The 23,196-nt window shown below is 39.1% G+C and overlaps 2 protein-coding genes across 7 annotated transcripts in view; one reads left to right on the top strand and one right to left on the bottom strand.

Moving 5' to 3' along the window:
- Positions 1-2,469: 2,469 nt before the first annotated feature.
- hyi (hydroxypyruvate isomerase) lies at positions 2,470-10,900 on the top strand. 2 transcript variants are annotated; one of them, XM_018738413.2, is made up of 8 exons: positions 2,470-3,344; positions 4,990-5,101; positions 6,757-6,871; positions 7,075-7,153; positions 7,281-7,330; positions 9,126-9,195; positions 10,453-10,587; positions 10,822-10,900. In XM_018738413.2, the coding sequence occupies exons 1-8, from the start codon at positions 3,140-3,142 to the stop codon at positions 10,872-10,874; spliced, it is 819 nt and encodes a 272-aa protein (XP_018593929.2). In that variant the 5' UTR covers positions 2,470-3,139; the 3' UTR covers positions 10,875-10,900. The 2 variants fall into 2 exon arrangements, with proteins under 2 accessions (XP_018593929.2, XP_029106491.1); XM_029250658.1 differs by having other exon boundaries at positions 2,471-3,344; positions 9,102-9,195.
- Positions 10,901-11,984: 1,084 nt separating this feature from the next.
- Positions 11,985-23,196, bottom strand: part of szt2 (SZT2 subunit of KICSTOR complex) — a 71,266-nt gene continuing 60,054 nt past the window's right edge. For 3 of the 5 annotated variants that reach the window (XM_018738608.2, XM_018738606.2, XM_018738605.2), the window contains exons 67-74: positions 22,569-22,634; positions 17,263-17,476; positions 16,926-17,109; positions 16,219-16,341; positions 15,027-15,519; positions 13,708-13,821; positions 12,621-12,689; positions 11,985-12,464 (exon numbers count right to left, since the gene is read on the bottom strand). In XM_018738608.2, coding sequence (XP_018594124.1) covers positions 12,318-12,464; positions 12,621-12,689; positions 13,708-13,821; positions 15,027-15,519; positions 16,219-16,341; positions 16,926-17,109; positions 17,263-17,476; positions 22,569-22,634 — 1,410 coding nt within the window. In that variant the 3' untranslated portion in view covers positions 11,985-12,317. The remainder of the gene's footprint in view (positions 12,465-12,620; positions 12,690-13,707; positions 13,822-15,026; positions 15,520-16,218; positions 16,342-16,925; positions 17,110-17,262; positions 17,477-22,568; positions 22,635-23,196) is intronic. The other 2 variants (XM_018738610.2, XM_018738609.2) reach the window with 1 other exon arrangement.

A 23,196-nucleotide genomic window follows, 5' to 3' on the forward strand; every position in this document is an offset into this window, starting at 1 on the left:
TTAATTATAATTTACTTACTCTGCATTATATTACTCACTAAATGGTATTCATTTAGGTCTACTTTTTACATCATCACATTTTTATTTGTATGCCTTCCTTTCTGCAGAAGTTTGCAGATAATACAATAATATTTGTGTGTATTAGGGATGAGCAACACAATAAGCACAGACTAAGAATGAGTAAGAACGAGTTTTTCTTTGCCTAGCAGATACTGATATAATGGGACTTCCAATATTACTCATTTTTACAGCTGGATATTTTACTGGAGAGATTTAGTACCTTGGTCAAGGAGAAGCCACTCAGGTAACCAATCACTGGGAACTTCTTAAAGTTGTTTAAGGATGTTATAAAACTAAACTACATATGTACTTTGTATGCAACATACAGATTCATTCTGTACTTGTAACCTTACTCTGCATCGTTTTGACATTAAAATACTCCATAATTAATATGATAAATCGAAAAATGCTGTTAATGAACAATGAAATATTTTGCCATTGCTTATAATTTATATTCCTTTACTTTAAAACATCAAGGTATTTACATATACAAGAAATACAGTTAGGATCTTTGGTTCAAAAAGACAGTTTTTACCTTATGGTTGCTGTCTACTTTCTGTGAGGTGATGACAGGCAGAGTGAAAACTATCCAAAAACAGGCCATGTCAGCAAGATCATACATAGCACAGAAAAAAATCACATTCTTTTCCAGTTGTCTCTTGACTTGTTTTCATCTCCCAGTAAAAGTAATGACTGTCTAATTCTTTCCCACTCCTGACTTTAAATGGTTATTCAATACACGTATATACACCTGACACCAAGTTACATGTGCCATTTAAAACCCTGGGAAGAAGGAATACAAAGCAAACTGTATATCCTATCAATGTATAAAGGTAAGATGACACTTGTGTTACTCAAGATATTGAAACTGCTCAGGATAATGCCAGTGTTGATGATTTTCTTCTTGATAACATAGCCTTAGTGAAGTATGACTTCAGCTTCATGTGAGTCAATAGATCTCAGGCTGTACCAGTAGACCATGATCTATGAACTACTTTAAATGCCCTGCCATGGCAGGGAGGTGTACATCAGCTAGAGTATCTTGGCTGCCACAGAAACATCCTCAAATGCATTGTTTTTTGTGAGTAAATGCATCAAAAAATATGACAATAGTCTTTAACAATGTACTTAATGATGAAGCACTGAAGTTACTAGATGGGAACAGAAGAGAGGAAAACAACAACTGCAAATTGATATAAAACTAAGATCTTGAGCATTCTGAAATTGTAGGCTAGTGGTGGCCCCAGTGCCACCATAATGTACTCTGGGACTCTGTGAACATGCATTTCATTGCAGTGAGACCAATGTACTGGGCCATGGGATAACAGGACACTGGCTCAGGGCTTTCTAGATTCATTGCTCTTTATTCTTGAACTTTAAGGCTGAAGAAGGTGTCGTGGAGAAGGAAACGAAGACAGTCTTTGTTCTTCTCTGTCTCTTGCTCAAGGGTCCTTTCTCTCTCTCCTTGTTGTCATGACCCATATGAGTAATACTGTCCCATCAACCCAAACCTGCACACCTGTTAGTAATATGACCATCAACAACCAACAAGAATTAAAGAAGCAAAGAACATACCCAAGTGCAGGATTCTTGATCAGCTCTCTACAGCCTTTCTCGCAATATCCTAGGAATCATTGTTTACTCACCAGTTTCCCAAGTCCCATTCCAAGGGTATTTATGTTCCTGTAACAAATTTCTGTCCTGTTTATGTGTGTCTTCTGTAACCCTGTCCAAGTCTCATGTTCCAGTCCTGTATTCCATCACACCTACATGTTCCAGTCCCAGTCACTTGTTCTCTTTGTGCAAATACCCTATGTATCTTTGTTCCGTGTTGATCACATCACCTCTGCATTTTCCAGTTTGCACTGTGCACTTGCAAATACACTCTGCACTTGCGATCACCCCACTTCCATGCCTGGACATTATAATACGTGTGTGTGTCCGTATCACGTGTGGATATTAAAACTGTTAAATCAGGGGCTTAAATACACACACACTGCTTGAGACCGCTTATCCCAAGCCTAACCCAGCAACAGAGGGTGCAAGGCTGGAGGGGGAGGGGACACACCCAGGACGGGACACCAGTCCATCGCAAGGTAAACCAAACGGGACTCGAACTCCAGACCCACCAGAGAGCAGGACCCGGCCAAGCCTGCTGCGCCACCAGACTCCCCTGGGGCTTAACCCAAATTTGGGTGTTTACACTAGGGAGGCTAGATCATGTCAAAGCCTGAAAAAAACAATAATGCTAATGCCCCCCACCCCAAACAGAGAGCAGCCTTTGAGTCCATTTCCTGCTATCTCCGTGCTTCTTGCTACCAACGAATAAACACAGGCCATTTTTGTTCTGCAGCACAAACATGATCATGAGTTTACAAGAAGAGCAGTGAATAAATGCAATTTCAAAACAAATAAATAAGCTGGAAAAATAGGCTATTGGCTGCATGTGTGGTAGCATTTATGATTTAAATACTACATGCTTGCAATTAAATATTAAACACACTTGTCAAGCATTCACGCTTAATAACTTAATACAGACAAAAATTATTACAACTCAGACGCGACTAACGGATATTTAATCGATTCGTGATTTGATCCCAGTGCGTTGGAGGTGTCGTAGTTAATCTTTAAATGTTAAAGGATTTTCTTTATCGGGATACCAATAATTGTTTGCTTGGACACAAAACTCAGATATAACTGTGTACTTTAAGTGTGGTTTTACTTCGATCGTTTCAGCTGATGCATTCACCGGCTCTCGTAACACACAGCGCTCCTCCCGCACGTTGGAACAGGAGGTCTGCGAAGTGCGCCCAACGGAACGGAGTCCACTAATGACGTCACCGCGCTCCTCTGCCCGCGCGGCTGCCGCTGCTCGAGGCGATAGCAAACAGCAACGGTTCAGGATCCGGACTGTGACGGTGCAGAGCTTAGAAAAACAGTTTACGACACCTGCCTGGATTTATCACAGCCCTGTCTGTGACTTACACCAGTGTCTTGTTTCTTACTGCGGTAAACTTCGGTCGCCTGTTTGTTTGCACATTTTCTCCCCCCCTCTAAGAACGTAGAATCACCGTCGAAGATGTCATTGTCACCTTTAAAGTTTTGCGCAAATGTGTCGTGGCTGTTTACGGATCTGCCAAGTTTTGCGCAGCGAATGCGCGCCGCTGCGGCCGCGGGCTTCCGGGCTGTGGAAGCGGCCTGGCTTTACGACTCGGATCTCGAGGAGCTGCAGAAGACGAGGAATGAAGCCGGCCTCGAGGTCGTGCTCCTCAACACCCCTCCGGGTGAGTGGACCATCGCGGGGTTTGGTGAGATCACGCGTTTGCCATATTTTTACTACGTAGTGCCTTCACGACGTCGTGGTCTTCGTGTCACTATGGCAGATTATTATGGGTACAACTGAATGTATTCACACACAGGCGATAATTTCGCACACATGTCATGTGACCTGATTGGTTAGGACGAATTTAACAGCTGACGAACTGTAGAATTCTCGCTTTGACACTTGTTTTCCGAAAATTATGCTTCGTAATCTGCTGTAACGGGTTTCTCACACACACACACACAGTAATGCGGAACTTGCAGCTCAACTGTCTTTAAGTATTATTAGAAAATGTGTGTGTGTGTGTGTGTGTATTCATACTAATGTATATTCATTCTGTTTCCATGCTACTTAACACCTAATCTTCGCGAACGCGAAAACAGGTCTCAAGCTATCGACACACAAAAGTTTGTGCACAAGTATTCCGTGCACTACGGTTACAACCGGGGATAGGAGCAGATACTGATAATTTACGCAAAAAATATACTTGCACTTTAATGCTCCTTGGGAGGCCAGTTGTTGGCCACAGTCATTTGTTGTATGGCCCTCAAAAAAGTATTTTCTCCAGTTTGATGCCATCATCGTCGCTACTTCTTACGTACATTGAATGAAGAATTTTGCTTTTTCATCGTTATATTATCGTACTAGTCCTGTGATGCACGGTGCATGGTGTTTTTTTCTTTTTTTTTTCCCTTTACAGATTTGTAGCTTTTTTTTTTTTTTTTTTTTTTTTTTTTAAAATGCGTACTAGTCGACCGCTAAATAAATTGTAAATTATTAAAAAGTGCCAATACAATGAATCTGAATAGCTTGGTGTGAGCATTCGATTGTGTTACTGAAACGCTTGATCTAATTGTCCGGCCTCAGCAGAGCAAGTCTTCTCGAACATTCCAGGACATTATTATTATTATTATTATTATTATTAATATTTTTCTATTAAATACTGATATTTGTATACAGCTGATCAATTCTATATACAAATTTAAAACGATGATAACTTTTGGTGTACTGTACTATGTTACTGATGCAAATAAAGTCTATTTTTAACATTTGTATCGCAAAAATCCCGCCAATAATACTATGTTTGTGTAGTAACTGTATTAGCAGTGTGTAATACGCACACACTGTTACTGTACATGTTGTACTTTCACACTCGGAGTAGCTACAGAATAGTACGTGTTCTAACTTCAGTACTCAGTGTTATTTACTTCTTCTTTCTTCTACTTTACATTTAAATACTCAATACTAAAGGCGAACTTTGCCTCCACCATTTTAATTCAGAGTGTTATATAACACACACACACACACACACAAAGGCTGAAACCGCTTTTCTCAAGCGGGGGTTGCAGTGACCCAGAGCCTAACCCGGCAACACAGGGCGTAAGGCCGGAGGGGGAGGGGACACACCCAGGACGGGACGCCAGTCCATCGCAAGGCACCCCAAGTGGGATTCGAACCCCAGACCCACCACAGAGCAGGACTCAGCCAAGCCCGCTGCGCCACCGCACCCTCCTTGCTGTATAACATATTTTTAGAAATATTTCTTTGTCTGTATTGGACTCTCTGTGTACATTGATTTAATTTTCCCCCCCAAATCATTATTTCAGGTGATTTAAAAGCTGGCGAGCTGGGACTTGGTGCCGTTCCAGGAAGGGAGAGTGACTTCAGGCAGGGTTTGGAGGTGGCGGTGACCTTTTCGAAGGCCCTGGACTGCAGGAGGTTAGAGGCCTCTCTCTTATTTGGTATTATCTGAAAAAGTTATCATGGCCCTGTGGACTGCTTCTGGTAAACAGTGCTGTGGAAGAGTGTACTTTTTTGCAACATACAATTATTTAAAAATGACAGTTTTCACTTCTTGGGCAAAAGTCTGATTTTATTGTGTGTTATATTTAGGTGACTAGTTTACAAGTACATAGTCGTGGCTGGTTATATAAATCATTATAATTGTATTATTTTGATAACATTAAAGCATGCAATGATTTGGAAAGGGACTAAACCCTTTCCAGTTTTCTTTTTTTGTCGCCATGTCTTTTTTTCCACATCAAAACTGAGACAGCAACATGTTATAAGTACATCTACATACATACCACAAGGACCAACTTTTTTCTTATCCACAGGGGAATCCAGCATTGATTTGAATTACAGTTCAGATACATTTTCTTTTGCTAGGAAAATTTATGTCCTGTGTTGCTGGGGAGGCTCCGGTTCCCCGTGACGCTGTATGGGACAAGCGGTTCAGAAAGTGTGTGTGTGTGTGTGTGTGTCTTTTATTGCGTGTTACACTTAGGTGACTAGTTTACAAGTAGAAGTGTTTTTTCAAAAGGACATTCAGATATAGACCACAGTGTGTAGTTATCAAGCTAAATGAAATAAGGATAACAAGTCCCAATAAGTTTCAGATGTCTTTAAGAAGACTTCTTCCACTTAAGATTTTTTTTTTGTGCATTTGAAAATACCGTGAAGGTTCTCGGCTCTGGCTCCGTTGTGGTGGAATGACCTCCCCCTCTCACTCAGAACTGCTGATTCTCTGTCCACATTTAAAAAGCACCTTAAAACTTGCAGACTCACTTTGCCCATGATCTCTTAAGTTCATGTAAGGTGTAAATTTTCTTGCTCTACAGCTTTAAGATCATGCCTGGAAAAGACAATACTCAGCTACTCCTGTAATGTACGTAATTTATAAATGTTTATGTATTATATATATTGAGTTTTATGCAGCTACTTGTGTGATGAATACTGGTGCGTAAGATGGAAGGAAACAAACTAACTTTACTTAAGAATCACATGTCTGCAACCGTGTGTCTCTTTCTCCTAATGTAATGTACACCTTGTATTTTTTATGAGATGTGCATCGCTTTGGAGAAAAGCATCTGCTAAATGAATAAATGTATGTACATGAAATTCTCCTGCTTTTAATGATGTTAACGTCCCTGGTTGTAATTTTAGAAGGAAGCATTTAACATAAAATGGTAAAACAAGGATATATCCCTGGTAATACAGTTTGTCATATTATCAAAACAAAAATGAGAACATGTGACCTACTGGAAAGGAAGAGAGAGGTGCCAAAACCAAGCTGTAGACTGAGAGCAGAAAGTGTGTCAGTCCCCTACCCCCTTCAGAGATCCTGTTAACCACCAATTTGTTTATGGCTGCTAGGCAAGAAGTGAACTTCTTGTTAACTTCTGATTAAACCTTCCTGTTAGAGCCCACCTTAAGTACAAAATGAACAATACTGGTGTCACCATAAAATTGGAAAGGGGTTAAATAGTTTTTCACAGCACTGTAAGTAATTAAATACTAGTAACTACTTGAATAAACCCGGCTGTATGTTTCATATTTTGATTAATAAGTACTGCTATTGTGCCTCTTTCCAGGATCCACTTGATGGCTGGGAGGATACCTGAAGGGATTGATCGAGGCGCTGCTGTCCAGGAGATGGAAGCGACTTTTGTGGAGAATTTGAAATATGCAGCAGATGTCCTGTCAAAAGTTACGGTCTACAAATTATTGAAGAAATGGAATAATCAAAATCTTTAGAATTTTTAATAAATTAGGTTTCATTGAAGACATCTAAGATGTAACTATGGAATATAAGGTAATTTGAGTAAAATGTTTAATTCTGGTTTTATACAGCAAACAGAACTATCCCAGAGTTCTATCAAAGATTTGTTCTTTTTTCTCTTTGTTTTTAGGAAGAAATTATTGGCTTGATTGAGCCAATTAATACCAGGGTAACAGATCCACGGTATTTTCTGGCCACACCACACCAAGGTAAAGTCTACTTCTAAAAATCAACCATTCTTGGATAAGAGGTTAAAAATGAACAGAACCACCAATTTGTATTTTTTGTAGTGTGCATTACATAAATATACAATTTCTTGTCCTTGCAATTTCTCAGCTGCTGCAATTTTGCAGAAAGTTGGCAAGCCAAACATCAAGTTGCAGATGGTAAGGACTACTTAAGTTTAGTTATTTCCTATTCATAATATTCGCTCCATGGAAGATGCTAAACCTGCTACTGCCAAATATGCTTGGGGGGGAGGAGTTCGGTTCTACATGCTTCTAAATTAGTTTTTTTTTATTGGCTTTTTTTTTCTGTAATCTGCGAAAGCAGTCCGAGTCTGCCTTCAGGATACAGGATATTATATAGTTCTGTATAAGAAAGTGCATTATGTACTATAAGATCAGTATACTTCACCGTAAATATGTTGGATTTCATATACAGATGTTCTGACTAATGGGGTTATGTTCCGATTAAACCCATAGCAAGTAGAAAAAGTTGAAAAAGAATACAGCACCACACCTACAGAACATCATAGCCCAGCCTACCCTACCTTAAAGTGCTCAGAACACTTACCATCGAGTAACGCTGCTGTCTCTCAGCGCCTGGGTGGTGAGAGAGGACATGGGTTCAATCCCCGCTCAGTCTGTGTGGAGTTTGCATGTTCTCCCTGTCTTCGCGTGGGTTTTCTCCAGGTGCTCTGGTTTCCTCCCACAGTCCAAAGACATGCTGTTTAGGTTGCCACATAGTGTGCGAGTGACAGAGAGAGTGTGTTCCAATGATGTATGGATGGATGACCCAGTGTAAGTAGTGTATCTAGCAGCGTAAGTTACCTTGGTAAATAAGGTGTGTGGGCTGATAACACTACATAGAGTTCATTGGAAGTCGCTTTGGAGAAAAGTGTCTGCTAAATAAAGAAATGTAAAATGTATTCCACATTGGAAAAAAAGATTTTTAATCATAAAATATAGCGCCAGCTAAAGCATCCATCAGCTGTTGCATGATAACCAATAATGACAGTAATGCCAACACCACCATGCGGCGAATTGTGGAACTACAGCACCAAGTGACTACGTACAGGTATTTTCATTAGAATTAGGTTCTCCTGTAATCTTGTGTATTGAATAAAGTGCAATGTATGTATGACAGTTGACATACAATTCAAATACGTATGACAGTTATGACAGGTTGTTTACACTCGTTCGTGTGATCGCTACAGAGACTGCAAGAGTGGATGCTTTAGCTTGCTGCTGTTGCCCAGCATCGGGAAAGAGTATCGTACTGCATATCGAAATTCAAAATTCAAAGTTTGGATTGTACTGAATGCGTATTGCTATCATAACTTCAAAAAATCATAAGTTGAACCATCCCAAGTAGAGGAGCATCTGTAATTTAATCTTTAACTGGAAACTGGATTTATTTCAGTTTCTTTCAGGATGTGGGGAAATCCTTTTTCTCAATCTGGTTCTTTTTCGAGGCGAAAACTCATACTCAGACTGCAATTAATCCTTTCATATTTGTTAAAGCTGCAAAATTTTTAACAGCCATTGCAAAGAATGTCTTACAAATGTCAGATTTAAGCTTGAATCTAGGTTGAAATTGTTTACAAGCTACTTGATTCAGAAATGCCCAAAATGGAAAATATTTGAGGCAAAATTCCAGAAAAATAACTGTTTTCAGATCTTGTTGCTAGTACATTTCTCTGCTGTTGGCAGCTTAAAAAAAAAAAAAAAAAAAAACCTTAAGAAGCAGTCTCCAGTAACCAAATCCCACACCACGGCAGTTCATTAGTAGAGGTGAAACAATACTTCATACACAATACTACATTACTATGGTAATGTGCCTGTTGTATGTATTGTTTAAACAGGGATTAAGTTTCCTTGAAAATGGTCTGTATATCTTGTCCGTTACATTTGCTGTTGAACTTTATGTCTGGAGGTTTATTTCATGTGTTTTGCACAGGATGTGTTCCACTGGCAAATAATGGATGGGAACTTAACACAGAATATCCAGAAGTATTTCCCTCTCATTGGTAAGTGTGGTTATTTTTTTTATGAAGGAAATGTCTAGACCAGAGAGTGGACTAACCGACCTCAACTTGGGAACAAAATTGTGGCAGAAAATAACTGTTCATAAATCCAACTACCATGTCAGTCAATAAGTGGCTACTAATACAGATATCCCTCAGTTTAATCACAGGCAACAACTTCCGCGTTTCTGCAGAAACATCACATAAAGCTGTAATGACATCACTATGTATTTTACTTCCTTTTTAGCAACCACTTTTCCTATGCAGGGGTGCTGTATTCCAGAGCCTATCCTGGAAAGAGAGGGCGTGAGGGTTTAGCTAGTAGTGTAGTGGTTAGAGCTGCTGCCTTCCGACCCAAAGGTTGGAGGTTCAAATCCCACCTCCAGCAAGGTTCTTACCCTAATGTTGCTCCAGTAAAATTACACATCTGTATAAGCAGGTAAATAATTCTAGGTGGATTAACATTGTAAGTCACTTTGAAGAAGAGCATCAGCTGAATGAATACATGTAAATGTGAGGCAGGGAGCACCATAGCTGGACACAAGTGTTTCACAGAACTTTTATTTTGTCGTCTTCTCTTAACTTGAAACAACATGTGCAGTATTCATTAGCATCTAGACACTTTGTTTTTCTTTATTATCTACACAAGTGTGTAAGGATGGCGATATATCTTCATTTATTTGTCGAGGATATTTTGCAAGAGTCTTGATTATTAGATGAACGCAAGCTTGTTTGTGTATATTGTCTGTTACCAATTGCGATATCAGTCACTGACAGCTGATGCCTGTGTTGAAAGTAAATAGGTTGGAAAACCTTAATATTCATAACTTCAGGTCACATTAAAACAAAAGAAAATGAAAATGCGGTGCATTCTCAAATTCCTATTTAATGCTAGCTGTTGACTGTTTATTCAACATATTGTGCAGTGTTTGTCTTTTTGTTACTGATCATCATTCAAGCTTAAATCAGATAAAGGTGTGAATGCTGGAAGAGAGCCGAATTAATTTGATCCAATGTTACTCCTCTGCCTGAGTGCATTTTACTACCAACCAATCATTGGAAACAAACTCATTTTTGAAAATAGAGAAGTGAAGAAAATACTATAAAAATGAGTGGAAAACTGGCCGTCTCAAACTTCGCAACTCAAAAGTTCATACCAGGAGGACTCTGCGATTTAGTGACAGGCACAACATTAGGAATGGTTCCTTTTGAAAACTAATTTCTGGTTTTCTAATTTATACATCAAACTCTTAACTGCAGGTCATATCCAGATTGCTCAAATTCCTGGTCGCAATGAGCCGGACAGTCCGGGTGAAGTAAACTTTTCTTACCTTTTTGGACTGCTGGAAGAACTTGGATACCAAGGTTACATTGGTTGTGAATACAAACCGAAGGGTAAGTACTTTTTTTTTTTTTTTTTTTTTTTTTTTTTGTTTGTTTGTTTTGTAGTGTTTAAAATTTGAATGCAGTTTTATTCAGAAATCAACTGTTTTTAGAATCATCAGTGTGAGGTGTGTTATTTAATAGATATTTTCCACAGTACATGTTTTCTCTATTTTGAGTTTAATTTTTAATTTTTTTTTAATGGCTGTTTACAAATACCAGTATTGAAGACTTTTCTTATTTCAGGTTCCACTGATGCTGGTTTAGGCTGGATCAGAGAGTACTGGAGCAAGCACTAGTGACCAGCAAGAATCCCAAATTAGAGTGGGTAATGGTTTTAAAAAATTAACCTGTGATCTTGTGTGATTACTTTGCTACCATTTCAACCTTGATTTAATCTCAAAACTTTGTTACTGTTATAATATGAAAAGACCTCAAACTTTTCAGGTGATATAGAGAAACAAGTAAGTTCAACCTGTATAAGCCAGTCAGAATAGAACAAGAATTCCACCCATCCATTCACTTATAAAACAAGAATGTATATGAATTGCCTAATTTTCCTGTGTAGAAATTATGCTGAACTTATGATAGGTAACTAAAAAAGCCAGTTAGCTAATAGAAGTATTCTATTTTGTAATTATGCTTATGAAAAATGTTGATCACTAAAATGACTATATTAGAAACTGGAAAATTAAAGTTTAGTCCTCCACACTCCTGCCTGGTATTACTAGGATTCTGTACAGCAGAGTTCTGTGCTGCCAGTTTTTTTGTTCATGTATCGTTAAAATAAGACATCTCAAAACTGGAAAGTGGTGCGTGTTAGAAAGTAAGTGCTGACATCCAGGATTCTTATGGTTTGAATCTATAGTTCAGCACCTGTTTAAAAAAAAAAAAAAAAAAAAGCTGATGGATGTTTTGAGTAAAGCCATGAAGTTGAGTGAATCTACTAATAGGCCCCAAACTTCAGTGCCTTGGAAGCATTCAACAACCTTAGAAAACCTGAAAGCTCACAAGGCCATGTAGGATCAGATGTATGTGCTGCTGTTGAGTCAGTAATGACTAACATCAGTACAGTGAATGTTTTATAAAGCCAAGTGTCACACAGTTTCTGATTCCAGATGGATGTAGGGCAGTCAGATGTGTGATGGCAACCTGACATTTACACAGAGGTTTATATACAATAGTTTTATTAATCAACAATAGTTAAAAATTTCAGATTTAATTACATATGCACCAATAAACCAGGGACAACCCACCCAAACTCCATGTTCTGCTCTTAAAAATGTGTCAAAGAATCGCATACTTTTTTGGTGTGTTGTGTTGAGGCTTCTCTAGTAATTGTCCATTATTCTGAGGTAGTGCACTTAAGGTTTCAGCCATACATTTTCAAAATGCCCTGTTTAAGTTGGACATATTCCATGTACTGCATGGTCAAGGTTGTAAGTGTAATTCAGTGTATAAGGTTAACCACCAAATGCTTTTTAGACCACATTTAAAAAAAAAAAAAAAAAAATCCTTAAACGTAAAGAAATCATGTTAACTATAGTTTCTTTATCCAAACATTTTCTGTGCTAAGCAGTTATTTTGCACAGACATTTGGATCCTCTGTTTCAAATTGCTGAAGAATACTTGAGTACCCCTCAACTACAAGTAGTAATAACACTTAAAGCTCTAACTGTACAGCTAAATATTTAGCAAAATAAGGTGCCAATATAAATACTAAATATAATGAAAAGTTAATACTAAGTGAGCAGTCCAGTCCAGAGGTTGAAGCACGCTGTGTTGATCACTGATTCCAAGTGATGGTACATGGACACCAGCTGGGGTAATGGGCTGTTGCTAGGTTGTGTGTGGGATGGTAATGGTTCTCTGAAAACAACTTTAAGGCTCTGAAATGAAAATACAAGACAATTTAAAACTTTCAGAAACTCAAAGTGGGGGGGAAAATCCACCCCTGCCCCCCCACTAAGAAATGGCATGGCATTATTGAAAATTCTGTAAAATAAAAACTTTTACATGTAAAAAAAATTTTACTAGTGTCTTACCGTTTTCCCTGCCGGAGTGTCAAGAAAGACGAGAACAAAGCAGTCAGTGAATTTTTGATTCAGGACAGCCTTAAGAGAAGAGAATGAACAATTACTGGGGCCAAGCAAACGGGTGATGCTGCGATACCCATACTAGAAAGGGAGCAGAAACTGACATCCAGTTTCATGCAATTTCAGTACTTAAGAACTATATAGTACAAGTTAATCATTTTAAGATATATTAAAATTGAAACATGATTTCTGAACATTATGTGGCTATGAAAAGCTTTTAATGCAAGTTTTCAGCACGAGGCGGGGGGGGGGGTAGTTATTATGTGAGCATCAACAAAAAAATAAATCTTATTTAGGGCTACCAAAAAGTTGTAGCAAATATCCTTTAGAAAGCAATCCATCTAGAATTTTCTGTCTCCAATTGTACCCTTGAAAGGTTGAAAAATTTTCATAAAACCTTCTAAATTCACAAGCCTAAGAACAGATGATGGCTGTTAAGTTGGTCCTATTTTTTATTAAATTCCATTTTTTAATTTATAAACATTTTAGTAAAATTACTCATAAGCATGTGTAGTCTGTGGACACAAAGTGTGTAGACACTAGGTGACCATTGTAAAGTCTACTATTCATCAGACTGTTTCACAATCAGCTTTGGTGTAATTTCAGGACTTGGATATAAGCATGCTTTCGACTGAATTGATTGTATATATTTTGATGAATAAATAGAGGAATGCAATTTACATGACTGCTAGTGTGATTTCTGAATCATGAATTGGTTATTTTATTAATTAGCACCGCACAGCAGTATAAACACTGCTTAAAAAATACAACTATATTATAGGAACATGCATATTTCATTATTTTCATGTGGATTATCTTTTAGCAATAGATTGCTTTGTGCTAATTTAGAAAATCTACAAAATACAGTGTCAAACAGAACTATTGTTATAGCACAACTGACTATCTTCAATAAAATGTAAATATAGTCAGTTGTGCTATAACAATAGTTCTGTTTCTGTGTGACATTGTATTTGTATTTTGACATTGTACTGCTCTAGTCTATGAGATTCCACATAAAATGTTATCAGTTTCCTACCAGGTATTGGATCCCACTGTCATCCACAAAGTGCCGGCAACTCTGAGGGAACCGCTGCAGCAACACCTTGATTAGACTTTGATACCAACCTGGACTCATGGTCAGGAAGCAATCCTGCAAAGAACCAAGTATCAAACAATGCTAAACTATATGCAGAACAAATACTTGCATCAGCTTAATTATATCCTCTTGTTAAACATTGCTGGCTGGAGACGTTACAGTCTTCCCCTGCCTTACAAAGACCATTCATTCCTGAAAAATCCTTCGGAAGGTGAATTATCATAAATCAAAATCGTAATTAGCTTTAGTGGTTAATTTCAGCTCAAACTGTATTCATGCTACGACCAACTCATTAAAATGGACACACTCACTTCAATACTTAACATTAGCTAGCATAACACAACAAGGAAATATTCCTTCATTAAATACTCAGTAATACTGTATTGCTGTCCACCTGTGCTCATTCATCTCTTCTGTAGTTATTACATACTGTACACAATGCAAATTAATTAATACCCAAACAAGCTGGCATCACTCAGTCCAACAGAGGCCATGATTACTATTTAGGGACTGTGATTACCAAGATAATATTTTTGAAAATAACAAACAAGGGGTAATGGGAGTTGAGAACATAAACTGGCACAATCCAAAAGATAATTGTAAAGATGTCTACATGGTGATGGCTCTAGTGTTGTACTCCTCAGCTGAGGTGAGGTACACAAAATCCAAATTACTGCTTCATAAATAAATTTTAAAAAAGCCTCACAAGCTAAAGTAGGGGAAGTGATAAAATACAGAAACTTGTGTGATCCTGGGGTTGCTGTAGCAGGCATCAAGGTAAGAACAAGAAGAAGTGGAATGCACTGGCTGCAGTGACGCAACTAGAGTTCCGGCTTCAGTACAGCATGGCGGTGGGCTCAGTGGCTTCTGGAAGACCAGTTTTTGGCAGTGTTCCATCACAGCGATATGAAAAGCTCCACTGGCACTGTGTAGAAAAACTAACTACTCTCTTACACTTAACTGGTTGCACTACATTTAGCTGTAATGAGTGCAACAGTTCCTATATTATACATTTATTATGAATGTCCTTTACATTGCAGTGGAGGAATTTGAGCCTTTTTCAGTTGAGTTCTGCAATGACTATTTGAATATGTGCGAATCTTAATATAGTGATGTACAGTAAACACTACATGATATGATCCAAGAAGAAAAGACAACAGTACTGGGTAACAAAGTTTATACCACCTATATATTACAATAACCATATACTGTATGTATGTGCAAAAAGACAAAAATTGTGTCAAATAAAGTTGTCTTACCAGCTGTGGGTCAATGTCACCAATGGATTCACTCTGCACAGCACCAAGTAGTTCCTCCAGCTCACCGAATGACAGTTTACTTAACTTGAGCTTGTCTGAAGCAAGGTGCTCCCCATGAAAAAGCCGCCTCCATAAATTGTCCCTCCGGCAATGCCCCATGGCTTGCTCCACACTTGTTTGAATTTGTCTTTGGGCATAGTTCACCTCTGAATTAAGCAATGGAAAGAGTGGAGAGAAATAGCAAAGTAGCGGGGGCACCCTTTCAGGTTCAGGCCCAAAATTGTATCTGCTGCCTACAAAGGAAGAATCTTCTTCCCATAGGTCCAGGTCAGTGTCCTGGGCTCTGCCCATTTCCATGTGTTCCTCTGTGTTCTTTCCTTGCATACTTCTGGAGTCCCTGTGGATCTGCGGAAGCTTCTTGAACCGCTGCATGTCAGCTGTCAGTCGAGGGAAAAGTTCACGCTGGCTGGTCATGATTACGTAGTAGCACAGTCTTTATATGCAGAGACAAAGACAAAGAATTTATGAATTACGGAAACACGAAATGCTTGGCGCGAGCATTTATGTTTTGATTAGACACACTTTAAAAAAAATTAATGCAGCAAACCAAGGATGAAAGTTATTTGTGAGGATCTCAGAGAAGCAAATGTTCATCAGTCTGAGAAGGCTTTTAAAGTAATTTCTAAACAATACAGAGTCCACAGTGAGAAAGATCATTTACAAATGCAGTACATTCAAAACATTAGTAAGTGTCTAAGGAATTTCATGAAATGTTAGTGCTCAGAAAAACTGCATAGAATCCAAAAGATAGATGCAAGAATCTACAGGCTTCTGTAAACCAGAGTAAAGTTAACATTCAGTATGGCTTTCTTCAAAGGGAAGCCAGTAGAGAACTCCTTCTCTAGAAAATGAACAATGCACTCCAGCTTAGATTTGCAAAAATGCACCTGAAGGAACCGCAAGACTTATGGAGCACTGTCCTCTGGAAAGACAAAACTTAAGTGGAGTTGTCTCCCTGTAATGCAAAATGCCATGTCTGGCAAAAACCCAACACCGCATATCACCAAAAGAATCTCCAAGTTAGGGAAGCAGTGGGTGAAATTTAATCTACAGGACCTCCTACACACTGCCTGAATTTCTCTCTGTATTAATATGTTAATATATATGATTTTTGTGTTGTACAAAACAATACCTTAGCAAATGCCTTTCCTCTTCTGATTGTTCCTCAAATGGGGCAGCATTATGACAAACCAGAAGGGACACATCAAAGTCATCGTGGTGACGTAAACCTTCTAAGTCCTTGTAGGATCCTGAGCTGAAAAGTATCAAAGACCAGGAGAAAGTCAAAGTCAACTTAAGTATTAGACATGTTGCCTATAAAGGTTTTCACCCCTCCCTTGGACTATTTCCAAAATTCAAGACAGAACGATATGTGAATGGAGCTAAGCACACTGGGACTTGTAAGGTGATTCATTTTCAAATAGGACAAAAGCCACAGTGGAGTGGCTTCAAAGTAAAAAAAAGTTAATGTCCTGGAGTGGCCAAATCTATACCCAGAACTCAATCCAATTGAGCATCTGTGGAATGACTTAAAAATTGTTCAAGCTGTTCAAGTTGGTTGAGGACCATTTGTAAACTATTTCACAAAGAATGGGCAAAAACTCCAGGATCAAGATGGACAATGGTTTTAGACTTAAACCAAAGGTGGTCCTACCAAGTAGTAAATCTTTGGGTGTAAATATCTATGCATGCAATTATTTTCTGTTTTATATTAGTTAGTAAACATTTCCTTTCTTTGACATCGAGTACTTTGTTGATTAGTGGCAAAAAGTCAGTTAAATACATCATGGTTCCATGCATAAATTTAATGATTTGTTTTCCTTTCAAATTATACTATACCTGTTCCAGTGTGCCACAAGTGCATACTCATGCAAATCTGTGCTTTGCCCCCCCTTTTTACTGTCAGTGATTGTTGCAGCCTTGGACATGCGTAAGGGCTTCATCCCATAGGTTCCAGCATGATCAGTAATATAATTGTAGAGCTGGTGTGCAGTTATCATGTCCGTAGAGACTGAATAACTTCCTGTTGGAGACACGCATCAACAGCCTGACATTATTGCTTATTTCTTGACATTTTCATAGTTAACGGATCGTCACAGCTTAGCCAGAATCTGCCTGAACAGCTGTGACAAAGGAAGAATACCTATTTTCACATTCATATTTCCAGTGCACCCACCTTGGAAGACATGATTGCGACCAAATTTAGGAATATCAGGATGGTGGGCCATGAAGTCCTCTAGAAAACTGGTGAGCTGGTAGCCTTGACGCAAGGTCATGTGGCAGCCAACCAAGTACTGGTGCACCACACGGAGGTGAAAGTCATAGCTGAAAGAATGCACGTGCATCAAGTCTCGTACTTTGTCGCATTCCTCTGTGAAGAGCATGGATAGCTGAAAAGCATATGAAAGGGACCATTCAGGCTTTATATAAAAATCTCGGTGTTTGACATCACCATTGTGCCATTGCTCTGCAGTTTAAAAACAATCCAAGAAACATCGTGTTTCCGTATGGTTCTTTACCATAGAATATTGTTCCTACTAACCTCACCACTGTTAGAGGCATTTCATTTTCCTCCAAAGCATTTTTTGTTTGTGCTTTTAGAAACAGCACAGTTGTATATATATATACACACACACACACACACAGTTTTCTGTGCTTTTAATTTCCATCCATTTCTTTAAAACTTTACCTGATAATAAGTTATTGTAAATGTAACACTATCAAACAGAGTTCATTATTGTATTATAAAGATTCCCAGAATGCCAAAACAAACAAATTACAAAATAACGAAGGGGCAGAGAACAGGCCAAGCTGCTACAAAGTGAAAGTTTTAACACAAAGTTCAAAAGTCAGTACAAAATCCCTTTTATTCACTTTTAAAAGCCCATATTTTCGTGAGCCCCAAGAGAAAGATACCTCTGCACCTTCTGCAGAGTTATAAGTAATAATAACAGAAAATAGATCAGTTCTGTAACAGAACAAAACTAAGAGAATCAGTAACAGAAAGTTATCTATATTATACTGTATCTACTATATATACTTATGGACTGCAAAACTGCACAAGTTGAATTATAACTGAATAAGCTCAATACCAGCATATGGGGCCCAAATAAAAATTCACAATTTCAAGACATCTTTAAAGTGCTCTTTCTTGAAATCAACAAAAATTCCACATCCACTCTTCTTCTGTTCAGAATCATGTTCTTCCTAAGGAGGCTGAAGAGCTCTGGGGTGAGGAAAAAACACCTTGGTAAACTTCTACCACTATACCACTGAGAGCATTCTAACAGGATGCATCACTGTGTGGTTTGGTAGCTTGACTGTCCAGGATCTGAAGCTGCTGCAAAGGACTGTCAGGACTGAATCACTGGCTCACATGTCTCAGAGGTCTAAGACATCTATACCATTCTTTGTCAGAGAAGGACTAAGGGAATCATCACGGATGTTGGTCATGGAGCTCATGCCCCCTTCACTCTACTACCCTCTGGTAAATGTTACCGGAGCATCTCCAACCACACCTCCTGCTTCAGAGGCAGCTTCTTCTCACAGGCCGTCAGATCACTGAGCCACCGGTGATCTCGGCCCCCTCCCGTACTCACATCACACAACTTACCGTTGAACTGTTACTGCCAAACTATTTCCGTTTGCGCTTTAATAGTCATTTCCTGCTATCCGTTTGCACACTAACACCTAGCACTTCTGTACCACCTACTTCAAGATGTACATATCCATTCCCTCCATTACACACTCCGGTAATGTGAATTGCAGTATTGTACTGGATTGTCGCATCTCTGCACTACTGAATTGCTTCATTTCTTGATGTTTATAATCCTTCATCACCCCCCAATCTACAGTACTATAGGAAGAACAAGCTTTAGCACAAGAATACCACTGTATTCACTGAGTATACGTGACAAAAAAGCTTGAAACTTGGCTGATCAATTATTGCTGACCTATACACTAATTTCTTCTTGAGATACTGCTGTATAAAACATGCTTAAGGTAAGTGGTTTTGATGAACAAAATACTCTCCATGGAATGTCAAATGATTCAAACAAACAAAATCTGTCCTGTATTGTTCTTTTTTGTGTCACCTTAGTATTTACTTTCCATTATTGCCTTAAGGCTGCGTAGCACGCCGAGGCCGCCCGGGGAGGGGGCGGAGACGGGGCAAAGCAGCCACAGCTGCCGCTGATTTCACTCCCTATTTCTTCCCCGGTGCCCAGCAGTAGAGGGAAGAGACCGAGGCCAACCCGAACGCTGAGACGACGCCCTGGTCCCCCTTTCCCGTCTCCTTCCTCCCCCCCGTCTAACGGCAAATAAAAGCCCACAGCAACGGGTGACTGCATCTCCTGCCTCCTCTCTTACAGACTCTGCTAAAAAGAAATGAATGTCAGAGTCTCAAAGAAGATGATATTGTTCTTTTTAAGCCACAGGTGTCAAACTCAAGGCCCGCGGGCCAAATCTGGACCGTCCCCTCATTTTATGTGGCCCGCAAGAGCTTAGAAATTATTTTCTTGTTATTAGAAATTTTATTTTCGGGACCTGAAAATGCATCTCAATTTTATTACCTGCGCGATGAAGGTATCTAGCCAGTAGATGGCAGTGTCTGGATATGTTTTTTTCCTGTCTTTTTCGTTAGCTGTTGACGAAAGTACCGACATTACTGGTAGATACAGCGCATCTAGTCATTTTTTTACGAGGTGTGAAGGCAGACTAAGTCTGAGACTTGTCTCTCAGTGAGGAGCTCTTGGATGTGGTCGCCATGCACGGAACGACAACAGGGGGAGGGACATCTAACACTGCGGTGGAGAAGTCCATCAGGAAAATTAAATTTTATGAATGAAATGTTCTTTGATGTATAAGTGACGATTTTTTCTTAATTTCATGAATTAATTTAATTTAGAATATCACAGAGAAATCTGAGCGTGTGCTCACAGCACAAGCATGTGTTTATGTTACCACATTTATGTTTTTTGAATAAACTGTACAATAGTTGTACACTTGAATACACTTTGTCATTATTTGTCCTGGGCTTCTACTTTCAAACCTAGGTATTAATTGAGTTTTTACCAAAACCAGTAGTAATCCAGCAGAGGTAATTATGCATGTATTAAGAGAGTAGATACATTCATAGTCTTACAGTTACAACCGGCCCTTTGAGAGCAACCATAATGCTGATGTGGCCTGGGATGAAATTGAGTTTGACACCCCTGTTTTAAACTAACATGGACAAATGTATAAGACAAGCCAGACCATAGTTAGTTACTTTGACAACTAAAGATGCAATATTCAAATTGAAAAGGTGTGTGTAAACTATTTTTGATGCTTGTAGCACGCCGGGGCGAGCTAAGTGCCAGGCGGAGCAACAACACCGGAATCTAAGCAGGTCCTCTATTTCTTCCCTCGGGCGGACCAGTAAGGGAGAGGGAGAGAGAGAGAGAGAGAGAGAGAGAGAGAGAGAGAGAGAGAACGTGAAGCCTGGATGCCGGAGACGAAGCCGGAGCACCAGGAAGCACCGATCCCGATCCCACACCCGGAGCACCACCCCGACACCAGTTCCCTGTGCCCCCTTTTCCCCCCCGTCCCTCTGTCCACTGACACACCTGCCCGTTAATAAACCCCTCCTCACGAGAACCGCACGTGACCGTCTCGGCCTCCTTTTGTTACGGTGCTATAAAACACTGGACTGTCATGGCAGCATAATGAATATGCCTCAGACAGAAGCCTTGTGACTTGGAATTGCAATCAAAACATCAAAAGTCACATAACTGGGATTTAAGAAAAAGAAACGAGGGGCAGGCTGATAAATGTTGTTGCCAGCTTCCTTCAAAAGGTGCTGGATGACAGGAATTGGCAAATCCATCCAATTGTGCTCACAGAATCTCTCCATCACCTAAGTGCTGTCCATAGGCAGTAACTGCACAAGTACATCGTTAAGTGAAGGAACTGATGCTTTGCCTAAAAAAACTCAAGTATACATGTTCCCTCAACTTCCTACAGAAATCTTGAAGCAATGGCAGCAGTATTATGTTATTAGTAGGTAATGCAAGCAGCAAAACATGAAATGTGGATTTTATCCTACTGCCAAATTCACAGTAACTAGGGGAGAACAGGAAAATTTCATTCATTTATTTATGAATAAGTGACTTACTGTTAAGCTATTTGCAAAATTTTACCCGTCTATTCAGTTAGGTGTTTTTTTTATTGGAGAAAATCAGGAACAAGCCATTTTAAAACCCAAAGTTATAAAACGCTTATTGTTCTTGAAAAATATCACAAATGACTTTGTATGATTTGATTTAGTATTTTATGATAAATGATACCTTATGAAAAACTCAGACAAATTGAGTGATTAGAGCAATTACAAGAATTGCCTGGTTAAGTAGTGACTTGATGTTTATTTTATATAACATATAATAAAAGCAGCTTCATAAAACAAATTGGAATAAAGTAAAAACCCATGTTTGAACTCACAGACCATGAGCTGTGAGGGACCTGCAGTGCCACTATACCAACAAAAATGATGAAACAAATTAAAAATCTAACAACATAAAAGCAATTTTGCTATGTACGGTACGAGCGATTCTGAGACTAGCTGCCTCGTCACACACTGGCTTCATGTAACAGAAACTGGCTTCACACAAAGCATGTGTCCCCAGAGCCCCACCTTCCAAGTTCTTTATTAGTAGCATCACCGCTGACAGCACAGTCCACGTGAGATGTTATCCCATTGGTAAAGTACTGTTGGGCATTTGATGGTATCGCTGAGTGAGATGCATTTACTTATTACACATTAACTTTGCATGGGTAGATTTTATTTATTCATTTTATTTAGTGTGCCATTATTGCTAGTTCACGTAGCACATAGAGTATTAAGTGATCCTATATCCCAACCCAGTTATATGAACTGGACTTATTATAGCTTACGTATCCTGACTGCAGGCCATAAGCATGACACTCCAGTACCAGAAGATTTCACACACTTAAAACCCCAACTGATTACTGAAGTTAAGAAAGTGGTCGAGAATTCAATAATGTTTCACGTCAAATTTGTTTTTGCTTTACCTGAGTTAGTCAAGGAAATTAAGTTCATACTGTTACTGTGTGTGAACTGCAAATTGGACACAGAACACTCGACAAAGACTTCAAGAATCCCCATAATCAAGAAATCTGAAGCTGTGCACCTCACCCCTTAGAATTAAAAATAAAAAGAGAGGCAGTATCCAAAAAAGTTATGGACACCATAATTAAGTTAAAAAATATAGATCCCATGATTGAAGGTAGGAGGCCTGTAGCTGTATATGCCACTTATGACACTGACAAACTGAAACAAAGCTATAAGTCTGGACCACAACCAAAACACCAAAGACAAAGATGAAAACAGACACAAGGAAGCAAAAAGAATGGTTGAGTGGGGTTTGAAAGACGAATCCTAACTGAAAGAGGAGATCTTCCTGCCCTGGCAATGCTCAGACATACCGCAGAGTCAGAGACGGAGGTGGTCTCGGTGTACAGCTTGCTAGGTGGTTTGGTAAGGAGGGAGCCCTGATGGAGAGATCAGACAAGATGGGACTTGGCACAGACAGCCATCATGAAATGGACAGCTCTAAATGCAAATACACGGGGCTTCATATGATGAAGGTCAGCTGCAGTCTGCACAAAGAAGACACATGTACATACACTGACAGACATGCAATCACCAGAGGACAAATACACAAACTGGGATGAATGTAAATGGGAATGCTAACAAAGAAGCCAGTGAGGAATGAGGTGTGTGTGACAAAAAGTAAGAGAAGAAATCAGTATGACAGAGACATGTGCAGTCGCATAAACCAGAAAGGCCTAAAGAAAATACCTTAGAGAATTAGAGGACTTGAAAAAGCAAATACTGTTAAACAAGACTAAATCAAAATAGGATCATATAAGCCAGTCTGCCACCACAGTTTATGGGAAACATGTTTTTCCTACTATGAAAATCTACTTTTACGCAGAATGCCAGAATGTAAAGAAACACAAAGGATGCTATTTCAAAGATAATGGGCAAATTATTATAAAGCCTAGAAGGGAAATGATTATAAACAACACAGGGAAAACTCATCTACCAACA

This window comes from Scleropages formosus, chromosome 3 (genome assembly GCF_900964775.1).
Source record: "Scleropages formosus chromosome 3, fSclFor1.1, whole genome shotgun sequence".
Taxonomy (NCBI): Eukaryota; Metazoa; Chordata; class Actinopteri; order Osteoglossiformes; family Osteoglossidae; genus Scleropages; species Scleropages formosus.

Excerpts from the sequence above, each read along its gene's own strand:
- hyi (XM_029250658.1), top strand. The coding sequence starts at position 3,140 with ATGTCATTGTCACCTTTAAAGTTTTGCGCAAATGTGTCGTGGCTGTTT. Across the intron at positions 6,872-7,074 it reads CAGCAGATGTCCTGTCAAAA|GAAGAAATTATTGGCTTGAT; the intron begins GTTACGGTCTAC and ends CTTTGTTTTTAG. Across the intron at positions 9,196-10,452 it reads GAAGTATTTCCCTCTCATTG|GTCATATCCAGATTGCTCAA; the intron begins GTAAGTGTGGTT and ends TCTTAACTGCAG.